The 25,006-nt window shown below is 40.0% G+C and overlaps 1 protein-coding gene and 1 long non-coding RNA gene across 5 annotated transcripts in view; one reads left to right on the forward strand and one right to left on the reverse strand.

The window, feature by feature from the left end:
• Positions 1 to 1,368: 1,368 nt before the first annotated feature.
• On the reverse strand, positions 1,369 to 4,349 carry LOC128887589 (uncharacterized). The gene is made up of 2 exons (XR_008460064.1): positions 3,749 to 4,349; positions 1,369 to 3,670 (listed from the first exon to the last, which is right to left on the reverse strand). It is a non-coding gene; the product is annotated as an uncharacterized LOC128887589 (long non-coding RNA).
• A 2,236-nt stretch (positions 4,350 to 6,585) lies between these two features.
• Positions 6,586 to 25,006, forward strand: part of LOC128887577 (mucin-2) — a 295,584-nt gene continuing 277,163 nt past the window's right edge. For all 4 annotated transcript variants that reach the window (XM_054143612.1, XM_054143613.1, XM_054143614.1 and 1 more), the window contains exons 1-2: positions 6,586 to 6,941; positions 19,907 to 20,078. In XM_054143612.1, the coding sequence (XP_053999587.1) occupies positions 6,904 to 6,941; positions 19,907 to 20,078 (210 nt within the window). In that variant the 5' untranslated portion in view covers positions 6,586 to 6,903. The remainder of the gene's footprint in view (positions 6,942 to 19,906; positions 20,079 to 25,006) is intronic.

The raw sequence follows: 25,006 nt of genomic DNA on the forward strand, positions 1-25,006 counted from the left end.
CGGTCGAGAAGCGAAGAATCGGGACGAGAGGATCGGAGCTCACGGGTAGCAGGAATCCAGAGGCACGCGAAACGGAACTGGTGGATTTCTTGCGACGACACGATTAGAAGAAACCGATAAAAGAGGCTGTACCATTCGTACACTGCAAACAGGATAAAAAATTACTATAAATATCTTCTCGAAACACGAGAATATTAGTCATCGTGAAATCGTAATTTGGAGAGATGTTAGTAATTTTGTTATCGGTTACCAAGGAATCTAAGCGTGAATGGAAGGAAGTATAATCGAATCTTGAGACGAGAATAGAAGACTTCTTGGAGAGATATCGATCGTTAATTATCGAGAAATGCATAAATGAATGGAAGGAAATACGATCAGATCTCGATATGGGAATAGAAGACTTTTATTTTGGAAGACTAAGATTAGTTTTATTAACTACCAAGTAATATACGAATGAATAGATATTACTTTTATCTTTATAAAGAAATTTACCCCTAAAATATACTTTCCGCGTTGGAACAGAAAGCGAAAGTTCGATTTTCCAAATCTTTGAAGCGAGGAGGCTATAACCAGTCTCTTCGGGGAGCAAAAGATTTTCGTAGGCGAGTTTCGAGGTCGTGGAACGTGCGCATCCGACGGCACACGTTTCCAGCGGCTGGGTTAGCGAGGTTCTCGGATCCGTTCCGAAGCAACGTGCCAGGAGAGGAAACGAGGATAGAGGATGAGATTCCCGAGTAATCGCTGGGAACGGAGAGAGAAAGAAAGGATAAGGTCGCGAAGTACACAATGGAAAATGCGTATAGTCGGATTCGAGGTCCGATTTGTCGGAGGAGGACATCGAACGTGGCGAGTTTCATCGCGCCAGAACGGGACAACGGCATCGATCGGATTCCACTGTGTGGGAGTGCAACGAAAAGCATCTTTAAGAGTAGCATAGCGACGTCTCGGTGAGAGGGGTTGAGGTTGGTTCGGGGTGAAGGTGGGTTGGTAGGAGACGCACCGATCAGGCTGGAGGGAGTTCGCTATTCGTATAGCTATTCGGTAACTTTGCAAGAACAATTTATTACGGATATACGTACCATTTAGAAACGCCGAAGTTATTATGACAGTGAACTTTATCCGCGATAAAGGGAGAGGGCGGGGGAGGCATCTTCGTTATTCAATCGATGGAAGTGGAGAGTGCTGGGTATAATACGAGGAGCCGTGGCGTCTTACCAGTAAGATTTTCTTCCGAAGACGACATAAACGGAGTCGGTTAACGTGGATATAGATTTGGGGAAGCTCGAAGGTTCTGTGAGGAGACGAGAAGTTGGACAGTGGGTCTGATACTTCAGCGAACAGATTTTTCATTAATACAATTGTTTAAAAAAAAAAAAAAATTGTTGAATATAGCAATGATTTTCACGCGTCTCTTCCTCTCATAATTCGTTTTCATTTCACACGTGAATTCATTAACATAAATATTCAAAGAATTTATAATTACATAATTCAACGATTACAGTACGCAGGTAACAGTAGAACGCCAAGAGAATACCCAATTTATAATTAACCAGTTAATACCCAACATACCCGATTTATATAGAACCAGTTGAAGCGAACAGTGCCACGAATATCGCGCTAAGTAGAAACGGGTAGCAATGGTCAGACACGCCAGACGTTTCGTGCTCGAATAGCACGCGTACGTCCCGAATGATAAAAATCAATTTCCTCCAAAGAAGCACTCGCTATACTCTAAAGCGCAAGTTATGTGTTTTTCTGAGTCTCGCTTTTTCGTCGATAAAACACTGAACACGGTTTGGGTTAGGCAGACTAGGGGAAACTTCTCTTTTCCTTTCGGTCACGCGTCACTTACCAAGCAGCGTAGAGGTCCGCCCATGAAATATGCGAGAGCTTTTCGTAACTTTTAGTTTAGTAGATTTTATTCGCGTAATTTAATAGCGAAATGATCATCTTTGTATCCGTTGCTTGATCTCGATGTTCAGTTTATTCATTTTCCACACAGGCCAATCAATAGAGTATTTTTGTGTGACAAAAATAGTAACAGCAAACCGATTGTGCAGTTACATAAAATGGGATGCGTAGATTAATAGGTATATGTTTTTCGCTCCCAACTCTGTTCCGTTTTCTCTACCGGTTGGCTTAACAGTCCGAAAACGAAACTTGGAAACAAACGTCGAAACAAAAAATGGAACGAAAGTTAAAAAATGCCAAACCATCTCCTTCAGTTTGAATAGAAGAAAGCATGGGCCTCACGAAAACGTCTAAAGGTACCTAAAGAAGGAAAATGATCGTATAGGAAATGACAATATCCACTTGTTACGTCGTGGAAGGTAAACCTCAATGGTGTGTTCCCGTGACGTGGGGATAAGAAGGAAACGCGGGACGGGTGGGAAAGAGATAGAAGTCACGAGGAGCGGAAAATGGGAATATCCGTATGTCGAAAGAGATAAGTGAAACGACGATTGAGCTTAGCGAGAAAGAGAAAAAGGCACGAACGGTAAGCGTCGCCGTTGCCAGGGCAATGAATCGCAGATTGACGCAGGCGTCACGACGTCCGGCCACGCGCACATCCGTTTTCAACTCCCTTCCATCCCCATCGAAGCGTGCCGCTGCTTAAGGCATGCACTACAATAGAGGTTTTCTCGTTCGACGCAGTTGGTTGAGCATACTAGGTTTGCTACATTATGGCTCGCACGTAAAAGTCTTTTCGCACGGAAGGCACACCGCTCCCTAGAATTTTTAGAATCGTCAGCTACCTTTATGAAAGCTTTCATTGTTTTTTTTTTCGAATTTTGTCTACTTTGTCTATTGTACGAAATTTTACATTACATATTAATTAAACATCCCCAATGGGGACCTAAAAACTGTTGGTGTCTTTTTACAACTCATTTCGCAACAGCAAATCACAAATTTCATTACTAAACTGATTACCAAAAACATGAAATTCGAAACGATTCTCTATCGTATATCGAATTACGATAATAGTATACAAATTCACTATCCGATGTATACAATGCGATCTTGGTTTACCCGGGGTATCGCGTTACTGGAAACCATGTCAACGTCAATAACGGGCACTCGCAGTTGATCCCACGGCTGGGCGTATTTAATTCGTTACATGGTCGCAAAATTTACGCTCATCGCGCGCTTTACCGCTGAACTCGCGCCTGATAAATCACTGTCATAGTTCCGCTAACGTCTGATCTGACGCGTCTCGACCTACTGCCTGAAAGTAAAATCTATATTTCTCGCTTTACGAGTGCCAGACGCGCAGCAGCGGCACGGACGAGGCAAAATTACATCGACCGTGGTATCCTCGCAATGTTTCCCCAAGCGTTTCGATTTAGGAAATTGCGAAAAGATTCCCGCAGTGGAAATAGCACCAAAGAAGCAAACTGATTGCTCTTACACAATCTCGAATCGGCCCTCGACGCGATCGTTTTATCGGTTTCCCAACTTCGTTCCGTTTATGCGTGGCCTGGGTTGATCGAACTATCAGACACAATCAAGGATCGCGAAGATTCACCTGTTTTAAATAAACAGGTTATCCTCTTTTCAACCCCTATTTTGTAATGTGCTCTGCTATAATATGTTACAACATTCACTTTTTTGGTTGAATTCAAGAGCCTCTGAGAGTCCACAGACCCTTCGAAATGCTACATCGGGACACCTAGAAATAATCTGGAATTTTCAGGGTTCATATAAAAACAAACTTGACTCTGTCGGATATTTATAATTGTCAATTTACCGCTGCGACACGCCAAGGATATGAAAGAACGAGAGCGATCGCGTATCGCGCAGAGATATCGAGGAGACCACTCGTCGAAGATTTTCCCCCGTTCCCACCGAAACGGTTCGATTATTTTTATCGCGTTGCGAGCGAATTCTGTCCCACTGTATCGTCGCAGCGTTAACAAATACTCGTGCGAGCGCGTTTCAGGCTGTAACGCGCATTCCCCCGTTCAGAGGGAGGAAGCGGTGCAGAGAGCTCGCGAGCTCGCGGGCAAGTTAGCGGGCGAAAAGAGAATAAAGATAGAAAATATCGAAGCGCGGTGGTTAGAAGGGAACGGAGGATACACCGTATGTCGTCGCGGCAGCGTCGACGTTGTCCGTAGCGGGGGTGGGGAAAAGGGCTCGGGAAAGTTGGGTGAAACTTGAAGGAGAACTAGAGAAGGAAACGTAGGATACGCGAAGGAAAGAGAGCCCCACCGGTCGGCCAAACTGTGGGGCAAAGGGGTGGCAGAGAATTGGAATGAAAGGAGGGATAGATTTGGTGGTGGAGAAACGTCGCGGACGTGTAGGGAAACTCGTCGTCGGTGTTGGTAAATGTAGAAAAGACGAAGGTAACGCGAGGGTTGAGGGTGGTGGTGGATCGACGATGGTGTTGGTACCGGTACCAGAGGGTGGCGGTGGTGGTAGTGGTGGTGGTGGCAGCGTGTCCCGACGCCGGGAAAGTTTCGCTGAGAAGAGCGCGGAGTGTGAGAACGCTGAGCGAGCGAGAGGGGTGTACGCGGAAAGAGAACAAGAACGGTCTCTCCGGGAGGGGTTGCAAAGGGGGATAGAGAATGAGAGTGAGTTTGGAGCGAGTCAGGAGGACGGCAACGCGGTGCGGGCAAGGTTTTCGTCTCCAGTTCCCGCTAAGCGGCCGACAGAATTGGAACGAGCTGGCTGCGTTACGGTTGGCACACGCGGGGGTAACGTGTTTTTGTCCAGGTAGCGTGCGCGGTGTGACGGTCGGTTGGTTTGCAAACGCGAAAGAACGTAACACACGCGGCACGCGCTACCGACAGAACTGGCCCGTTTGGCGGCGCGTGTGACCGACCGAGCGCTCGGCCGGTAATAACGAGCGACGACAGTCTAGTAGTGGGGGATTTATTCTTGCGCGAGTACGCTACCCGCGGTACTCTAGTTCACGCGTGGCACTACGGTCCGCGGAGGACCGCAAGCGTGCGAGGTCGACGAGCGCTGACTGCGTCCTTCTCACCCACGTTTTCCACCCTCTCTGCCTTCTTCTCCTTCCCGGTTACCCTGACGCTGCCCTCCTCCGTTCACCTCCTCCTACATCTTCTCTGCCTCCTCTTTCTCCTTTTCCTTCGCCGACTCCTACTCTCGGTCTAGTTCGTACTCTCTCTTTCTCGTATTCTCTACCCCTAGTGAGATATTGATTTCCCTTAGCTGACTCCCACGAAGGCAGGCGGCAGGCAACCAGGTACGGCTACCTCCGCAAGTAGACAGCTTCCGACGATGAGAAGGAAATCATCGCACGCGTGTCGAGTATGCACTTTTCAAGTTTCAGGCGGTCCGACCCCCTCTATACATCCCCGAGTCGCCGAATATGCCTCCGATTTGACGCCTCCGTCCGTCGATCGCTGCAATCCCTTGCTCGGATGATACTCGGATGATACTCGAACGATGCCGCGCTTTTCTCTATGCTCGCCACGTGTTACTCGCGTTCGCGTAACTTCCGTCCCACCGTGGGCAAACTTTTCGAGGACTTGCTCGGATGAACGTCTCGCGGAGCAGCGAACACGACGACGGGGGGGTCTGATGGGGAAGTTGCGCGTACGATCGCGGGCAAGATTTCTTAACTCTTTGCAGCATCGGCTGACCACCTAGACGATGTTTCATTCCTCGTAGCATCATAGTGATCAGTGATTGCTCGTATCCTGACCCGACACAGGGTGTACATGATCGAGTGTATGATCATTTTTATTTCTCTTAACACCCCGTACTCGCAAACTACTCAGCAAGAGTTAAGCGACCAAAAGTTTCCCAACTTGCGGCAAAGTTGCGCAACAATATTACCGCGACTCGCACATTCGTCCGTAGGAATAGTCGAATAACAAAGGATTCACGAGTTTCATACGATACCTAGTTCGAGTTTCCGATGTTCGTTCAATCGATCATCAGACGATCGACAGTTCCGCTTCTGTTAGCTGTTTTCGCGGTAATTTTCACGCGAACGAGGGATTAACCAGCGGGGTTGAGCTCGCAATAATTTTCTTTGTTGCGCGTCCGACTATCCCCTCACCCCCACCACCGTTAAGTAAATACTTTTCTTCCGTTGCGGTGGGCGCCGTTCGGGAATTCGTAGGTGTTCCAAGAAACTTTTGCGAAGTAATCCGCCATCTTGGTTCCTGCGCATTGCCCGCCCGGCGGATTCGCGAGTGACTTGAAACTTTTTTATTTACCGCGTTCGTGCTTACACACAGAGACAAAGAGGGGCGCCGGAGCGAGGGGAACAGAGTTTTCCCCTACTCAAACTCTGGATGGGGTGTACGGTATCTGTCAACCCCCACCCTGCAGAGCCGTGCCGCCTGCCGCTTTCCAGTAAAGTTTTCCCGAGATCCTGGAGAGACTACCACCGACGCCGACCGTGGAGGGGGCGGGCGGGGGTAGGAGCTTTTTTGGGGGGGGGGAAGGGTGGTCTGGACGAGGGAGGGGAAAAGCGAGACCGCTTTCTAGTAGCGTGCGCTCACCGGGATCCCTTTTCAGCGAATTCTAACCTAGTAACGAGTTTGCTCTGTCGGTAACGCCGGACGCGTGCCAGCGATAAACGTGTCGCGTGTTACGGGTGACAGTGGGATGAGCAAAGTGATACAGGAACCACCGTGGCACTGCCGTCACGACAACACTCCCGATCGTCACGATTATCATTTTTTATCAGCCACGAGCACGCGTGGCGCACGAAACGTCGCGGCCGCCGCGTGTGTCCGGATATAGGGGATGAAAAACAAAACGCGCGGACTCGGAAAACGACGATTATCGCGACGATGAGACGTCGAACGACGTTCGGTACTACTTGTTTGCGTCTGTGCTCGTGATTAAGTTTTTTATTACGCGTAGTGGCCGGCCAGCTGACACGATGCACGGGAAGTGGTTCGGACTGGACAGGATTACCGGATGATCGTGACTATCGGTTTTGCAACTCACAAAATCACGTACGTATATACGCTCCAACCGCTGCGCGTGGATACGTTCGAATCGGAGCGGGCAGGTGATACGTGTTTGAAAGTTTCGAGACTTCGATTGTCGAGGATGTTCAATTCGTTGGTCTTCTGGGGGAGTGATCTGTTTTTACAGGTTACGATTCGTAGTGGGAACCTGGAACGTGGAAAATGTTTAATTTGTTGTTGATATATAAGGTATGGCGATTGGAAATTTTATTTGGGCTTGACAAGTTTCATGGTTTTAGTAACGCTAAAATAGCAAGTTGGTTAAGTTGACGTGTCCAGTTTAAATTTCTTCTTGAAACCACTCGACTGTTAACAATGGTTCGTTGACAAATTAGACTAGATTGTTTTGTAAAAATTAATTAATAAATTAAAGTATTTTATTTTTTATATTTTATATACTTACGGTTATTTATATAATTTAAGCTTGTTATAAATGCACAAGTATCAGTAGTCTACTAATTACAAATATATGTTACGTCGCTAGTTTTACTGTTAAATTCCAAACTTTCTAAAATTCTACATTCCAAACTATTATCGAATTTCGTTGCATTACAATTTTCACGTGAGATTAATTTCTCCTCGTACGTTATTCAATCCTCGACCTTGAAGAGACCCTTACACAAGGGCGGCACGTTGTCGAATATCCCGCCACGTTAAAAATTTACGTGAAAACTTTGCAGTTGTTCTGCCGTGTTCAAATAAAATTTGTATTCGCGTTGAGAGCATCCCTCTGCAAAGGGTGGGCGAAGAACCGTGAAAACTCGAGACTTTCGGTTGGCGTACACGAGATATTATCCATAGTTGTTGCTTAAACGATTTAACGATCGTTTATCGGTTACGTTCGGCGATCTATAACTGGAGACTTGATTCGGAACGGTAGTTTAGGAACGGCGGTGTTATTCTTCAATCTGCGTCATCCGTAGCGAGTGTCCCACCGATGCTCGTGTTTTTCCCCGTCTCTGGGGACGGAATAGGTCAGCTGATCATTTACCAGACACTATATAACCGTTGCTTGTTGTGAGAGTATCAACGCTTTTGATTATCGGGATTCCGAGCGCGCAGACTCAATGTGAGATTAATCCTCTGTGAGTTCACCCCTTCCACTATAAACTTACCAATACACGCCTGGTCGGACGTTCGAAAGTTTCATGAGCGTCGAAAAGTTTTGCGCTCCTGTAGTTGCGGGATTTGATCGAGAACCGAGAACTTCGTGCTTGCACGCGGAGCAATTGTTTCTTGGCTGTTATCGTACGTGAATGCAAGACACGGATCTGCCTTTGTATTTGTACAATCGATTTGCGAAATTTTACCAGTCGGCGTGCTGCTCGACGCGTTGTACACAGTAGTCGTTTTGCCCGTTTCTTTGTTTATTGTCGAGGAATCAATTTTTGATAGCGAAACGATGACTAACACAAACTTAGATATGGGCAAATTTGATTTGATACGAAAATAAGGAATATTATACGTAACAGTACGATAGCATTCGTTTTACTAACACAAAAAATCGTAAATAATTTAGGTACACCACAATATTAAAGAAAATCAAAAGTCGATTTCCCGTATATTCGTTGGATTTGTCCTATTATTAACGTTGTACATAATTTCATCGGAAAATGATGATGGATATTCGATATGTCGACGGGTAGTAATTAATTTTGCAACTTATATTAAATCATATTTGGAATTGTAGATTCGCGTACGAGCGAATGTTATGATGCTTTAACAACAATGCCAGGATCATCGATGCGCGTGCAATATTCGGTTTACATTTTCCTTTCATTCCCTATTTCGTTTCGGGTTCATAATTCGCCCGTTTTAATTTACATATAGCTCGATTAACACATACCTCGATTAATCTTCTGTCAAGCCACGGCACGTGTAAAGCAACGGGACGTTGTCAGTTGTTGAACCAACAATTTCGAAAAAATCGAGCTCAAGCAGAAATCTCTGTCGTATGAAACTTGACGTCGTGTTCTCGGAGCTACGTGAAATATCGTACCGGCCGGGGTAATTGTTAAAATCTATGTCATACTGGAAGAATACAAAGCATTCCTCGTACACGAGCCAAAGTGATTTTGGAGAGAAAAACTGGCGCAAATTACGCTCAGCAGTTTTTCTGAAAAAAGCGCCCATATACCAACGACTACGCGCATAAAAACGTCGTGTTTTTGAATTGAACATAATTGGAGAAGCCATACCCGCGCGTTCGTTATCCTCTCTTTTTACATTATAAATCCACGCGAAACATTCGGTATAAAATGTCATCTCAAACATTTGACGCGAGGGTTTCTCGTTGCTTCCGGCCACGATGAAAGGAGAACTGTAGATAAGAAGTTCATTCAATCCTTTCGTAAGCTTTCCTCGCATTACGGAATAATTTATTAACATTGTGACACTTTTACGTACGACCTCGCGAGCGATTATTCGGCAATCCGTATTATTTCACCACTTTGCTCTTTTCTCGTTCGCGGATTATCTCGTACGTTCTTCTCGTTTCACACATATGCTGATTCAATTTTTGATTTTCCTGTTCGATTACCATGATGAGCCTTGAGGTAACAGTATGATTTCCTAAATTATACCACAGAACTCTACATTATAGTATAGATTGTAACTCGACAGTACAATACAGAATTTTATAATGCAATCAAGGAGAGTATACTGTTACCAATGAGACTCGCTATCCAACTTCTCACCCCCCACGCAGTACGTTATTCAAAAAATCAACTTTCACAGTTAATCAAAATATAAATATAAATAATATACAGCAAATGTGCGCGAATTATCAAAGCACTTGTTTTCGAAAACAAATCACATTTCATTAAAACTTTTGCTCCGTATTTTCGCTTCATTTTTCCACATAGAATGACCATATTGCCGTTACCTTGTTTATTGCATCACGTTTCGTTACGTTCGCACAAAGACGTTAAATAAACAGAGTCCCTGAAGCGCAATCGAGACACACAATGAGGAAGTGCCCCTAGAATTTTCTCTATCTTTAATACGTTACGGGATCCCCTGTCCCCGTTTAGTAGCACCTGGAGTGCAAGTCCGATGCATGAAAATGTAGAGAGGCACTAATTAAGCAGCTATCATTACGGTTCCGCGGTGTAATTCCGCGTTGTTGGCATTGTGCTTCGAATTCCGCCAAGTGGCTGTTGGACGGGAGGCTTTTGGAATCCCCCGAAGCGTGGTCCAAGGCCTTTCAACTCAAATTCCACGCGCGTGCGTCCCGTCGTCGAGGTTGACGTCGTCGTCAACGACGTCGTCGTAATCCTGGATGCGTCCTGTTGTTTTCCCGGTGCGCCTCGCAAGAACGCAGCTAGAAGTTAATCCGGTGTTTCGTGGCTGTTACATCTCTCTCCGTACGCGCGAGTATTGCTCAAGAGAGTTGCTTTGTATTCAGCATTATTTTTTTCTTCCTCCTTCGTCTTTTTCTCGCGGTGCAACCCTTTCTCCCGATGCTCCAAGGGGTAAACGTGGCATGCGACTGATAATAGACCGTGTCGCGGAAAAGGAACTCATTAAGTGCGTCTAAATCTGCCAGGGTACATCTATCATCGCCTCTCGAGAAAGTGGCTGAATGGCACTCCTATCGCGTGGGAACAATGGGGTATCATTCCTAAACCTTTCGCGGGGGACGAGTAGAGCTTCAACCCTAACCGTGAATGATCTTGTAACGCGTTTTATTATAGCGTTCACGGAGTAATTCGACTGATTAATGTATTAAGAGTTCGTAGGAATGTCCTGGTTTATAGGTATTCATATTTTTATAGACACGGATGAAGAACATAAATTTGAATCAAAGTACGTTTTGTCTTCTAAATATTCCTAATGATTCTTGTTCAGTAATTTTAAAAGGGCTGCGCTATTTTCCTGTGGAGGCTATCGTGTATGCGATTTCGGTATTGTGTCAGATATTCTTTCTTTCCTTTTGAATAGACTACAACGTACTGTTTGTAACGTTGTAATTTCCTTGCCTTCGCTGTTTGCACTCTCTCATTTAGCAACGAGTAAAACGCACCGTGAATTTCGGTATACATATTTTTACAACAAACATCGCAGGGAATGCAACGTAACAATCGAAACGCGATGCGCCTATCGCGTTTCGTATATTTCCTTGATGTATTGTATTGCATTAAATTGTATTTCCAATAAAACAAAAAATTGGAATCATCGGTTGAAATCAATTGAACATCAATTCTTTCGAATGCTTAAATGTCAACGGAGCGAAAACGTAGAAAGTGAATCGTATTTAATAGAAATTTTCTACTTATCGCAATTGTATTTAATAGAAATTTTCTACTTATCGCAATTGTATTTAATAAAATTGCGTCTATCGGGATTGTATTAATACAAGTTCACGTTTCGAGTAAACGGTCTCGACGTGGTTATAAAAATGTAAATCTCTTAGGGGCGAACGTAGCGGAAGTTTCTCGAACGTAATTTTATACCATTTGTAACTTTCTAGCGAATAACTTTACCGTAACTCCGATGCTAAATAAAAATTGGATAAGAAATTGCTGACCTGTGTCAAACTTTGTACACAGAATGTATTTGATCCCTCGAGTTTCGCCAAACTTCTATATCGAGGGCACATTTGCCAAAGACTCGGCGAATGAATAATAGCGATGAAAGCTGAAATCATATCGTTTGCTGGATGTGCTTTTTTCTTTTAATAAGTTTAGCCGATTTTTAAATTTCTTACGCTCGTACGAAAGTCATTTTCGTAACACCTTGGCTGAATAAATTAACAAATACAATTTTCCCGTGAGTGACGAATAGACAACGTTTTCTGTGAGTCGCTAGCTTCGAGATATTTTATTTGAAAATTTCTACAATGCTAAAATATTGGCTTTTAGACTGTTGGAAACCACATAATCCAGCATTTGTCATTTGAAAGCATGAATTTTTTCTAGATTTATTTTTTTAACATCTCACAATTAATTTTTTGCCTTCAGGTTTGCATACGTGGACTTTTTATTCGTTCAAAAGAACTCCCATTTATTCGGTTTGAAGCATGTTTTCGCGAGCGCGTACGATGGGAACGTAGGTGTGCGCTCAGTCATTAAAAGCTTTGTTTACCGGAAGAACTGACATTTTAGAATGAGCAATGGATACGATATTTCACGCGGCAGTATCCGTTCGATAGTTTCCGTGCTGACTCTTCGCGAAAAGGCACGAAATCGTTGAGAAGTTGCGGATGCCGGGACAGATGAATGGGAAGTAACGGATCGCCAATCGCGCGGTTGTAATACTCACGCAAAACTGGGGAAAAATATTGGCATTGTCCAGATCGACTCTTTTTTTTAAACTAATAGAGAGTAATATGAGAGTATGCCAATTTTTGCTTTCATCCGAGATATAATCTTCCATCTTTCTATTTTAAAAAGAAATTGGTTTACTAACTTTCTGCATAAGATCATTATAAATTTAAACTCCAGTTTGAACGAACGCTATTGCATTCGCGTACAGTTCGTAACATTTCTAACAATATTTATTTAAAACGTTCAAAAACATTTTTCATACTTGATTAGCTACAATGAAAAGTAATTTTACAAGAAAGATTTAAACGTGGCGTGCGAAGTGATAATTGTTTTACTCGGTAACCGCGTTTGTTGTATTTCAAATTGATTTACAAACATCGTTTCCAACGATTACCTGACCGTTGATTATTTCGACCAGAGGTGGAAGGCATTTGTTTGATCAACAAATAGTAAATAATTCATGCAATAACTAATTAATTGAAACGAACTGTCGTAGCTCATGTCAAGCAACAATTAACTTCAAAATATAATATTACTTTCAATTTTAACAGTTAACAACTGGCTCTGTCGATGTATAATTTGTGTCATTTATTTTTAATCGATTAGAATTAATTGATAATCTGATTGAATATTCAGCTAACTTTGTAATACCGATACAGACTGTGGTCATTTAACTGAAGACTATAGACGAAACGTTTATTATAAAAGTGGTGTAAGTTCACTTATCTTAGTTACGTGATGTAACAGAAAAAGGACCATTCGCTCATCGAATAATTATTCAGCCCTATAGAATATGAATCAAGGAATAAAGTACAGTATGGATATCATCATTACAATCCTTTAGTGTTCGAAAGTATATAAAGATAACAGAATATATATTTAGGTTAAAACGTTTTATATATTTAAAATAAAAAGATTGTTTTCAGAAAAACTATTATACTTTTCAAAAAAAATAAGCCCACACCACTTTCAAAATGAACAGCTCATCTATTTAAGTAGCAGTTCGGCTTAATGGCATTCAGTCCATGTGTATCGTTCCAGAGTTACGTCGCAAGATTCTTTCATAAAATACTAAGCATGTTTTGCTTTCTGAATGGGTTTCTAGATGCACGAGTTTCCTCGGGGAAATGCGACTCCCTCATTCCCGTCGACCGCAGGATTATCCGAAAAACCGTGGAATGGTAACGTCATCCTTAGGTATCCGTTTCGATAGTTACTGGCAACTCCTTGCACGCAGTACCGTCACTAGAATACATGACACCATCGGAGGGATAACATTAAAATTGCTGTCTAGCAAATTTTCGTGCAGGGTTTCGACGGAAATTTAATCTTCTTTTATCAAAATATTTTCTTTTTCTCATTGTGCCGAGATATTATTTCAGGCTTAAAAATAACATTATAAATTAGCCATCGTATGTTGACGTTGGTTGCTCATTAATTTCACGAGGAACCGTTTCTCTGTATTTGATAAGCTTTCGGGATCGAGGGTTCTCTATTATTCGTGGTTATACTATGAAAGACATTGCTAAGTATCTCTTTAGTCTCGTAGAGGAGGTGATTTTTATATTTGTATATTTTTATATTCGACATGCTTCTAAAATCGAGTGTTTCATATTATTAGTCTATTAAATTACCTTATAATAAACAACACCCTATAGTTCCGTACAGGATTGACATGGATAATGGCACATAGTGACACTCCCAGCATCGCCACTGTCGTCGTCCCTCCCTATCGAATTTCCCTCGATCCAATTGTTTTCGCGGCACAAATCTCCGCTATCGTTGTCCACCCCCGGAGGTTTCACCCGTCCTCATCTTTGTTTTTCTCGATCCTGAAATCGAAGTATCGGCATCAGCGCCGCCCCTACATCGCCCGGCTAGGAAGTTTACGTCGTAAACTTCGGGTCTTAAGGGTGGAATTATAGTTGAGTGGAGCTTGCGCTAAGCCACGCAGTTGTTACCACGGTGAGCGCTTTAAAAGTTGGTTCTTCGGGGTGGTGTGCTCGTGTTCGTTGGGGTGGTCTTGGGGGCGTTGGGAGCGACGAAGAAGCCAGAAGAAGCGGGAACGCGCGATTGGGGCGGAAAGGGACGCAGGGACGTGGTTAAGTTGCCAGGAAACTTTGGTAAAACTGAAAAGTTAATTTCGTCGTGTTAAATTACTCGAGCGCCCGGGCATTAAACTTGCAAAAGTTGGCCGGATGACTGAAATACGTATCCGCTGCCCTCCCACGCTCTTTCCCCATCCTCGTTCAGATTTCTTCTTCTCCCACTCGGGCGCTACTGTGTCATCTAATACGCGATACCGCAGCTACGATTTAGTTACCTTCTCGCTCGTGTTCATTTGCATTGGAAAGGGTGCAGCTATTCGATAAAACCGTACTTAGGAGTCTCTGCAATTAGGCGTGCTATGAATGAATGAGTGGGAGGTGTACAAGTTTAAAAAGCGTAGTGATTCATTTAAAAAACATTGACGAGCTTGGAATCTCATCAAAAGATGACTCTCGAAAGAAAAATGTTTTACCATTATGTACATGTGTCTACAAATGAAGGAAATATTCTCTATATATGGTTCAGACTTTTAAATTATTATGCAAACGTCATGCTTTCTACTATATCCTATATTTATAGACATTCTTTCTTGAATACAAATAATATAATATTTTACGATGATACAATAAGATTTCAATGAAGGCTGAAAATGGAAAGAAATTTTTGTTGGAAGTTGGAAAATGTGTTTCTTCTAAATAAACGGATACGTTTACCTGCATGAAGGAACTATGTTATGCTTGCTCGAATAAAATTGTATTATGCTAAATCCGTAATTTTAACCGGAATATGTTAAACATCAATCAGGCGAAATTCAAATTAGCAGCGCATGGACAATCGATACTCTGATATTGCGATTACGAAGAATGAGCGCGGGAACACGTTTTGCCCTGGCAAGAGATACAAGTCATTCGAATCAAATCACTAGTGCTTTAGCCAATATTGTGAAATACTCCCTTTTCGTGTAATTCGAAAGCAATTATAGAGCTTTCCAGCTACTACCTGCAGTATTATTCGTTTCCAATGACCTACATTCTTTTTTTGCTACCTCTGCCAAGTGGTAACGGGAGATCGGTAATGTTGATAAAATATTTACGCAGAGGAATAAGGAACACGAGGAAATATACGTACTATTTTTAGTTTTCTAAGAAATTTATTTATATGATGCATTCGCATAATTTATTCCCGTCTTCTCTCATTATTTTAGATTCGATTATATCATTGAAGCTTCAAAGAAAACCATAAGATTGTTAAAAATATTTTCGTCGAATTTTTGTAAAAGTAGCAACGAATAAACTGGCACGATTGATTTAAAAGGATTGGAATTTTTAAAAATTTTCCACAAGCTTAAATTGGGATTTATGTATATTGATATTTGTTTGGCGTTCCAAATATTCGACAAATTTGAATGAAACACATCGACTAAAAAAGGTAACAATAACAGTTCATTGTAAATGTTACGAAATAGAACGCAGTACAAGCTATTGATATCATAACGTATTCCCTTATGACGTGCGTTATAAATCTATTATGAAAGTTAAAGGAAAGGGAAGACAAATACATTTTACTTGGAAGCTGTCCAAACATACAGTTAGGTCAAATTAGCTTAATTGCTAGGGTACTTTCATAGTGCTATTATATTTAAATCCCTGGTTTAAAATGTGATTTTATTTTATTTAGGGGAACGTGCAAATTGAACGTATTCGTAGAAATTGGTAATTCTATATTTAATTCTTTCGTTTTAATTTAAACGCTGTTCGAAGAACGTGAGTTGTTCGTAGGAAACATATATTAACGGGAAAGGCTGGAGAGCTGGAAAGTATTTGCTTTACGAGGTACATCCAAGGTTTCTCGGAATGTTAAGGGCTATTTTACATTACATAAACACTGGCTATGTATGCGTTACTACATATATTTACTTAGCTTTGTGTTCATCTACAACTACTACATACTAGAAAAGCTGACGAAGATAATAATTTTATCTTGAGACACTCTGTATAGTATTCAGATTATTACATAGTCACCACAATTGGACGCGTTTCATCGTTGCTAGAATAGATAATTGATTAATCATTTCCCCAAGTATTAATTTACACATTTTTTCACCAAGAAAGCCTTCCTCATATAAAACTAATTAATCGTATTCAACTTTCGAAATATCATTATCGAAATTACAAGAATCAATATCCATTTTATCTGTACCCGCGCACAAAGCGTAAATTTGGACGGGTGTACATGTGTGGCGCACCAGTTTTTAAGTAATTGAATTAAAATGCGTACAGAAATGAAATTTATATTAGCTCTGGGAGTAATTATCGTAATACATTTACGTATTTGTCGCAGAAATTTTTCATTTAATCCTCCTTACTTCTTTGTGCTCTCTCAAATTTAATTTGGAAAAACGCCGCGTTCTTTTTTTTTCTGCGTGTAAAATGATCGCGGTGAATCTGGATGCAAAAATTAGATCCTCGGCGAGCGTTCACTTTCTGCAGCGTTGACGTTACTTCGTGCTACTTATGTGTCTGACTAAACCTGTCTGCACCTACTGCAGTAGAACGCATCGAATCGACCGCTACGAATGCGAAGACAGATTGATTGCGCGAGAGAGATAGGTCAATCTCTTAAGTCGATTCAAAGGGTTTTGTATAATTAATAATGGGACGATTTTTAGTTACATGACAGTATATATTTATTGTATGCTGTGGTAAGTAGAATAGGGTTTAAAATTTGATTTTACTTGGTTAGTTGGAAAATACATAGTTTGGAAAGTTGCATGGTTTCTCTTCGTTAATAAATAGTAAATTTACTTTAGTAAAATTACAGAATTAATTTCTACCCGTAATATAAAAAAATGCATCGTATGCATTCACCTATGTTCGTTTACCAGAGTTGGCATGTAGGGCTAACAACATCCCCTGAAGAAATAATTACGAGATATCGCGATGAACTTTCTCTAGTTTTTCTATTCCAATTCGGCCGGTAAGGTCACGGTCGTATTGTTCACCGACGTCGTGCGCAGCTGTAAGTGCACTTTGCCGAGCATGTGTGGCTGTGTGCACGATCTGGCGCGTGCGTAAACACGCAAGAGAACAAACTTTCGCCTGGGGTACAGGGGTGAGTTACCCCACCGTCAACCCTGTTGGCGGACAAGCGCGTTGAGCGATCCGCCACCGGCACGTGCAGTCGACTTTGTACACACATTGTCGCACACATGCCCGGCCTGGGCCATTGAAGAGCATTACTTCTTGCTTATGCTGAAGCGTTTGCAGCGGGAGCTACTATGTCCTTTCGTTTGAGTCTTTGTACGATGGAAATTGCTCGCGATTACGGCGGAAGTAAATTGTTTACACAAACAACTAATTGCCAGGCATGTACGTGTAATAGTTTTACTGATTTTCACGGCCTGTGTGTTGGGGTAATAATTGTAGAATATTATTTTTGTGTGTGAGCATATTATTCTTAGGTATTTCTATAATATTTTTGCTTAGGTTATTTATCGCAATGGAAAAGGATAATGAAGCTTGGAAATATTTTGGGAAAAAAATTAGATTGGTTCAGCCTTATATTCCTCGGCAATTCCTGCGTGAGACTTTTGATTATAATATTTACATAAATTAATTTTTATACCGAACAAAAATTGCTTCCTGCTCGCAATATTTAATTACAGCTCTTAAAATGTATACTTCCGTAGACATATTCATTCGCAAATGGTTGCGACGGGTTTTCACGGTTCAGAACAAGTGGGAAATGAATTTTAGATAAAGCAATCTGACGATTCAAGTATATATTTGTATTTAATTAAAACATGTTTGTGTAACATGAACGTTCTCGACCATTCCGTACTAGAAAAAATACACTATAGAACCATAGAAAAAACGCGATACGCTTGATATCAAAGTATAAACAAATAATACGAGGGAGGAAAAATAAATGAGAAAACTAAATATAAATATAAATTTTGTCCAGTCAGGGTGTATTTCTGTGTGTACTTTTTTCTTATGTTGTTTCATTTCATTGGTTTCCTAAAATAGTGCAATTTACACGTTAAAAGAAAAGAAACATTGCTTTATCGAAAACAAGCATCCTGTTTTCATCAGTTTCATTCTTCGCGCAATACCTTTTAGAATTACAAAATATACAATATTAAAGTGAGACAGTATGTTTGTTCGTGTGTATTCGATTAAAGTAAACAAAAATTCGTTCCACAAAAAGTTAAATAAGTATGTGAATATTTGAAAAGAATGTTACCGTTGCTATCGATTTGTCGAACATCGAGGATCCCAGGAAAATACACGTTAGTTTGAAAATCAGCGCGTTCGTGGCTTGGAAACGTTGGCAGAGGGATGGCGGTGTAGACTAGGTTTATATCGTGGTCAGCGCCGCGGCGCGCGTCACCTTCTATCTCTCTCTGGCCCCGTTCGTTCCTCTTTGTCTCGGAAAAGTTTCCGGTGATGAGCTTTGTTGGCCGTTTCCCCTGCAGGACGGAAAAGTTAAATGCGAAAGTTTTATCCGATATCCAGTTCCACGACGCCGCTGGAAAAAGGGATCTACGCGCGCCGTTACACCGAAATTCGGATACCCCATGATAATTATAATGTTTATAATTTGTATTCGTTCCCCTCTGGGGACATCGAATATTATGGTTACGTCGCGCGTAGAAATATCGTCAATTTTTTTATTTCTCCGCGATTTATTAAACGATGAACAAATATTTCAGCTGTAACGATGTGGAATATATTAGTTTTAAAGGGTATATGTTATTGTAAAGACAGAATGTCGAAGTAACGAGTGTATGTATTTGATTATTGGATAATCGAATTATGAGTAAATATTTCAATTTCAATTATAGTCATGAATGATCGAATGTAAAGGCACAGAATTAATTTCTACACCTAGTATTATCAACGATAAAACGGAGAGGGATAATCGATCAAATTTACAACGAGTCTAATGAGATCATTTATTCCGTACTTATTATTCAGTATTGTGGTCTACCATATATTTCGTTACGCAATAATCACTGCATCGATTATGTTAATAATAACGGTTCCACTATTTATTGATAGAATATTTGATTTCCAGATGGATAATACAATCGTATTGTTTATCGTATCAAAAGCTGCAGAATTTATATTTTGTTTATTTGTATGAGAACTTTGAAAAACGAATAGAAGATAAATGACTACAGGGCAAAGTACGCTTTGAAATATAGAATGAATTTGAATTTCACGTTGAATTGATGAAGGCTTATTCAATAGATATTTAATAAAATGTACCTTTCAAATGTGTCGCCATGGGTACTGTATTTTTATTCTGCATGCATTATTTGAATAAAATTTTACTCGTTTCCGCTGACGGTAATTCTTCGTGGAAAAAATCGGTCGAAAATATTAAATAGAGTTTATATGTATGAAGCTTTGAGAAATGTGAGAATTAAAATGAACAATCTTTTGTACTTGTAATTGTACTCGAGTGCGATTAGTTTATTCAGAATTCTCCTAACTTTAAATTTTCATTAAATAAATCAGAGTACAAATACGTTGAATAAATTGAATTACAATTAAGAATTTATTTAAAGTTCGCGTATACCAACGTTTCAAACAAATAATTTAAACTGTAATTTTGTTTTCTATTTAGCATGGCATCGAAGAAGACGAGGCAAAATCATTCTATACAGCACTTACTCGAGTTGCCAACCAACAGAGAGACAAAATTGCCGCTATATTCTGCGAAGGAGACGATCCAAACGCCACTCATTCCAACCCCTAGACAGGTCCCGATAACCGTGCTGCATCCCTCCCCAAAAAAGGTAAGCGAAGCGTGAATGAGTTATCAACAATCCATTGTTATCGTTCAATTTACAGGAATATAAATGTCGATTACTTTTTACTTTCTTTTTTGTTTGCTACATATCGATGATTTTACGAGTGATTATATGCCCTGTGAAAGTTTGCATTAAAACTTGACGTATTATCAATTTTTCGTGATAACATTCATTTCGAATCTGTAAAAAATACGACACCATTTTTCTTGTTTATCATACGATAGAAGTTCAAATTACAGCATTCAATTGAAAATACTTATCCAAGTTAAACGAGTCTGCTCATCGTTGGAATGTTGTTTTGTAAATATTTGTATTATTAGATTATCGTGTTGCTAAAAATTTATTTTCATACGCTCGGCAACAACAGTGAAACTGTGAAATTACTTTTCGTTAATACTTGATACAGTTTCAAATAAAATAACTAAAAAGAAAAACTGAAAAAAAAAAACGAACTAAATTTGACAAAAATTAATTGAACGAGCCTTTCCATCGTCGAAATATTCTTTCGCAAATATTTACAATCCCATGTATTCATTTCTTTAAATCGGCTTGTATTTGAAATATACAGTGATCGTTATTATTATTATTGCTATTATCATATGCAGCAAAAGCGATAAAATTTGTATGACTTTTGGAATTGTAGCTGGGTTCAATATTACTGGAAATCATTGTTTCAAAATGTGACGAAAAAAATTAAATGTGACAAAAAAACAATTAAATGTTGCTCCGATAATTCGCTTACATATGCGCAAAAAGTTAAGATTTAATAACTTGCAATGTTAAATATTCGCGTAAAATGAATGAAATGAGCAGCCGGCAAACGACCTTTTAAACGTAAAGAAAATGGGATTGGCGAGAAACGTAAAGTGGAACCATTGTAACCGCATAAATTGCTGACGTTTTACTTTACTGCGGTGGTTTTTTTATCGATCATTCGGCACGTGGAACATTGTTATTACTCCTATAAATGTCGACGTAAGCTCGTAGCCGCGCTGCGCTGGCGGAGTAGATAATTTTTAACTTTATTTCCACCATTTCTGTCGTCCTGTAATTATCAGTCCCTCCACTCTTCCTTTAATCGTATACAGAATTCAAGTAACACTTTGCTAATACTGGTATTACTGCACCTATTATTTATTAATTTTAACGGTGATAAGATCGATGAGATCATTTTCCATTTCATTTCATCATTTTTTCCGTGCTGCAATTAAGAATTATTTACACTTTAATCACACACAGAAGTAACATTGCATCCCACTTCTGTGATTATTTATAAGCACACTTAATATTTTATCTAACCTCGACATATATTCAGTGATATCATCGTATGGAACGCATAGTAATTACATGAACTTCACCTGAACGCTTTCATTTCTTCGTAAATTCACTCGGTACATTTAACGAGATGGAACAATGGATCGTATATGATTTCACGAAGATACACGTTTCAACAGTACTTTTCTATTCGCGCACGGCGGAACATGATCTGTTTTACATAACTTTAAACACACGCGAGGATATCTATTTTGGCTGATTGAAAAACTTTTTCTTGTTGCCGTACGGTTGCTCTTTTGTTTCCTTTTCGTTCCATTTTATCCGACAGGGAGTCATGAAGAGGGATTCATGTAACTTAGTGGGGGAAGCTTCGGGTTCTCTGTAAAATAACGATTTTTAAAGTTTCTCGAGGAGTTTCAAACCTGTTCCCACCGAGATTCGCCGACGAAGTTTGCAAAGTTTGAGCCTCGTAATTGGAGAGGAAAGGAATTTCCTCTAACCATGTAAAATGGTTAGTACGTTTAATGCTTGAATCTAACGTTGTCCTTCCTTGATTGGTTAAACAATATTTCTGACGTAACGGCTGGATACAGAAGGCAGAATGTAATAATTTTCTTATAAAAGGTAGTAATGTTTATGAAGAAACATGTAAGTATTATTATAGATGCACGTTTTGGTATACGTGAATACTTTGTTTTATATTATTTATTGTGACAGATTTGACATAGCTTTACTGGTTATTGTCTGTAGTATACCTTATGAGACGTGTAAGAATGTACCATTCAATAGTAGATGGTGTCTTTGTTATCAATGGATAATAATATATATTACTGTAAGCAAAGTCTTACAGGTATTTTAATTATCTGAGATTACGTATGTATGACAGTCAACAATAAAATTGTTGAATGAAACTTTATGAAAGTTGTATTGATTTATTACCGACAGTGTCGTCGGTAATAGCAACTGTGGCTTGAGTAGAGAGCACCTTTGGAAATTTACCGATTCAGTATCGATTCAAGGTTATATTCATCGGTAACGTAGGTTACTAATGGAAGGAAATATTAGTTACCAACAAATCCGGAGATACGTAAACCGTAGAATATTGACTAGGCATTGGATGAAAGCTTCGGTCTCACAACTTGGGAGGGCTCTGGAGTCTGGAACACTCTTACCATTTATGTGTCATTCTCAACGTTATCGATTCAGAATGAAATAGCATTGCAGCGCTTGCTGCGTTAAGAATTAGAACAAACTTCAAAAAATAATTCGACAATACGTTTCAGTTATCTTCAGGGTTTTGTATGAAATATGGACTGATTTAGAAAAGTGCTGGAGGACTCCATGTATTTTAACATTTGCTAAAATATTCCAAGCTTCATCAATGACTTCTTTATGTTTTCCAACCTTACCGACTTGGAAGGTTGGGTGGAACAAGGTTCTTGGAATTACCGCCCTGAAACGAGAGATGCATTCCAAAACCATTGATTTACTACTAGGTCGGTATCACAGGGAGTAAGAAGTAACAGTCCTGTGTTAGAGAGAGCATGCTAATATCGTTTAAAATTCTCTATTTATTCAGACTCGTGAATAATAAAAGAAGAATATATATCTAACTTCAGAGAAGAACTTTTATTGGTAAAATCATTTAAATTGACTTCTTTTATGCAATGAAAGTATGAATTGATAGTGATAAAGTACACTTATTGTATATCCAACTAAATAAAATGATTATTTTGCAGATAAACTTTCGAGTAGGTTTCTGAATGTAAGGGAACACATGGACAATACGTTTATTTAAATTTTGATCTTTCATTGGGGGATGAATGCGCATACTTTACGAGAAAATAATTTGCTATTGAAAGCCCGTGAATGGAACCACGGTCGGAGGCGTCTTGAGCATACGCAAGGTGGTGGGCGGAACTGAATTTATGATAATTGCATAAATCAGAGCTTTCCTCCACAATAATCATAATCTATTGGGATAGTTGTGCGAAGTTAGCTATTTAGCCAACGGGGCGCATAACGGAAGAAGGCCAAGGGGTTTCGTGAGACCGTGAATAAGACAAAGTCGATGTCCTAAGGTCGAAGCTCAAGGGTAAAGGGTTTCTCACTTCTGATTTGAAGACAGTCGTCCTAAAAATTTACAACAGGAAAGAACACATTAAAACAAAGTCTTTGTTATTGCTATACGACACATTTAACGTGGGAAAAGATCTGGTAGAAATCAATTGTCTAATTCTACGTTAGTTTTTTATTTCAATTTCAATTTAGAGTTCCTCCCATATAATTTCTATGATGAATTTCTGGTAATTTTGTAAAAGATGAAAAATATATGGATTTTTGGAAATCAATAAAGAATGTGCACTACCACGAGAATGAGGGAAACGACGATAGATGGTGCCGCTGATACAGATGCTGCCTGTGCCCTGTTTCTAATACAAATATTTTATTGAACAAAATTTAGTCACAACAAACACAGCGATAGAAGACGATTTCGAAGCATTACATTTTTCTGCAAAAATGAGTACAGCAGGAAGAACTGTACAATACATATTAAAGACAGCTAACATTAATAAAATGGAAACGAAAATATTTATTTATACAAGCAATCATTTATATTATTTCGACCATTGCAAGTTTATGATCGCAGTTTCTTTGTTATCATATTTTCAATTTAATCGTGGGAAATGTAAGGGGTGACTGACGGTTCGAAATCGCTGATGATTTCTTTATTAGCGTTGGGAAATGGGAATCTTCCAGCGATTCGCAGTACGGTGCTGGAATATTAATGTTAAAATCTGAGCCGACTGAACCGACGGGACCGTTACAGTTATGATTACGATTACGAGCAGTCGTCCTTCTTAAAGGAGAACCCTTATAGCTTGGGCATAATATTCGTTGGAGATTTCGAGGAATTTCTTCGCGAGATATACAACATTACCTAACATAAGTATTTCCTAGCATAGCATTTTCAAACTCTTAGTTTCTTCTAGATGAAAATTCACAAAATTTAATTTTGTTCCAATGTTTTCTTTCAAATACTTTAAAAATTACTGTTATGCCAACCGTACTAAATACCGGATAACAGAGGGAGTAGGAAGAATATAGAATTATAAATTTTCCTCATACAGAACCCTCACGAAACGGGGGTAAATAAAAGTCGATTCAATTTGGAACAAATTTAAGGAACTTCCTGCTTCCATCGAAGTTTCTTTTTACAATTTTTACGTACTAGGAAGGACATTCGTTCATCCCCAAAGATGGTATTAGCGACCACTTCCTCTAGTGGAAAACTGAAAAGACGAAGCGCAATACCCTTTAACTCTGTCGAGCTGTCATACTGATCGGGGTTGGAACGAACCCTCCAATTCTCTCAGTGGGAGTACCCACGCGGTTGAGTGAATTTTTATGAATGAATGCGCGAGGATACCTAGATCCCTGGCTTTGGAATGCGCACCCTGTTTTCACCCCTGTAACTATATTTACGTCAGTGACTCTCAATTTGAAGTTCTTGTAACGGTTACCCCATAACACGGATAGGGACGATCGTTAAAATGCAACCCTTTGTGGCAAGTAATTCTAAAATTCATTTTTACCCCATTTGCACCTTCATGATTTTTTTTTTTATTTATTTTATG

The sequence above is a fragment of the Hylaeus anthracinus genome, unplaced genomic scaffold (assembly GCF_026225885.1).
Source record: "Hylaeus anthracinus isolate JK02 unplaced genomic scaffold, UHH_iyHylAnth1.0_haploid 11989, whole genome shotgun sequence".
Taxonomy (NCBI): Eukaryota; Metazoa; Arthropoda; class Insecta; order Hymenoptera; family Colletidae; genus Hylaeus; species Hylaeus anthracinus.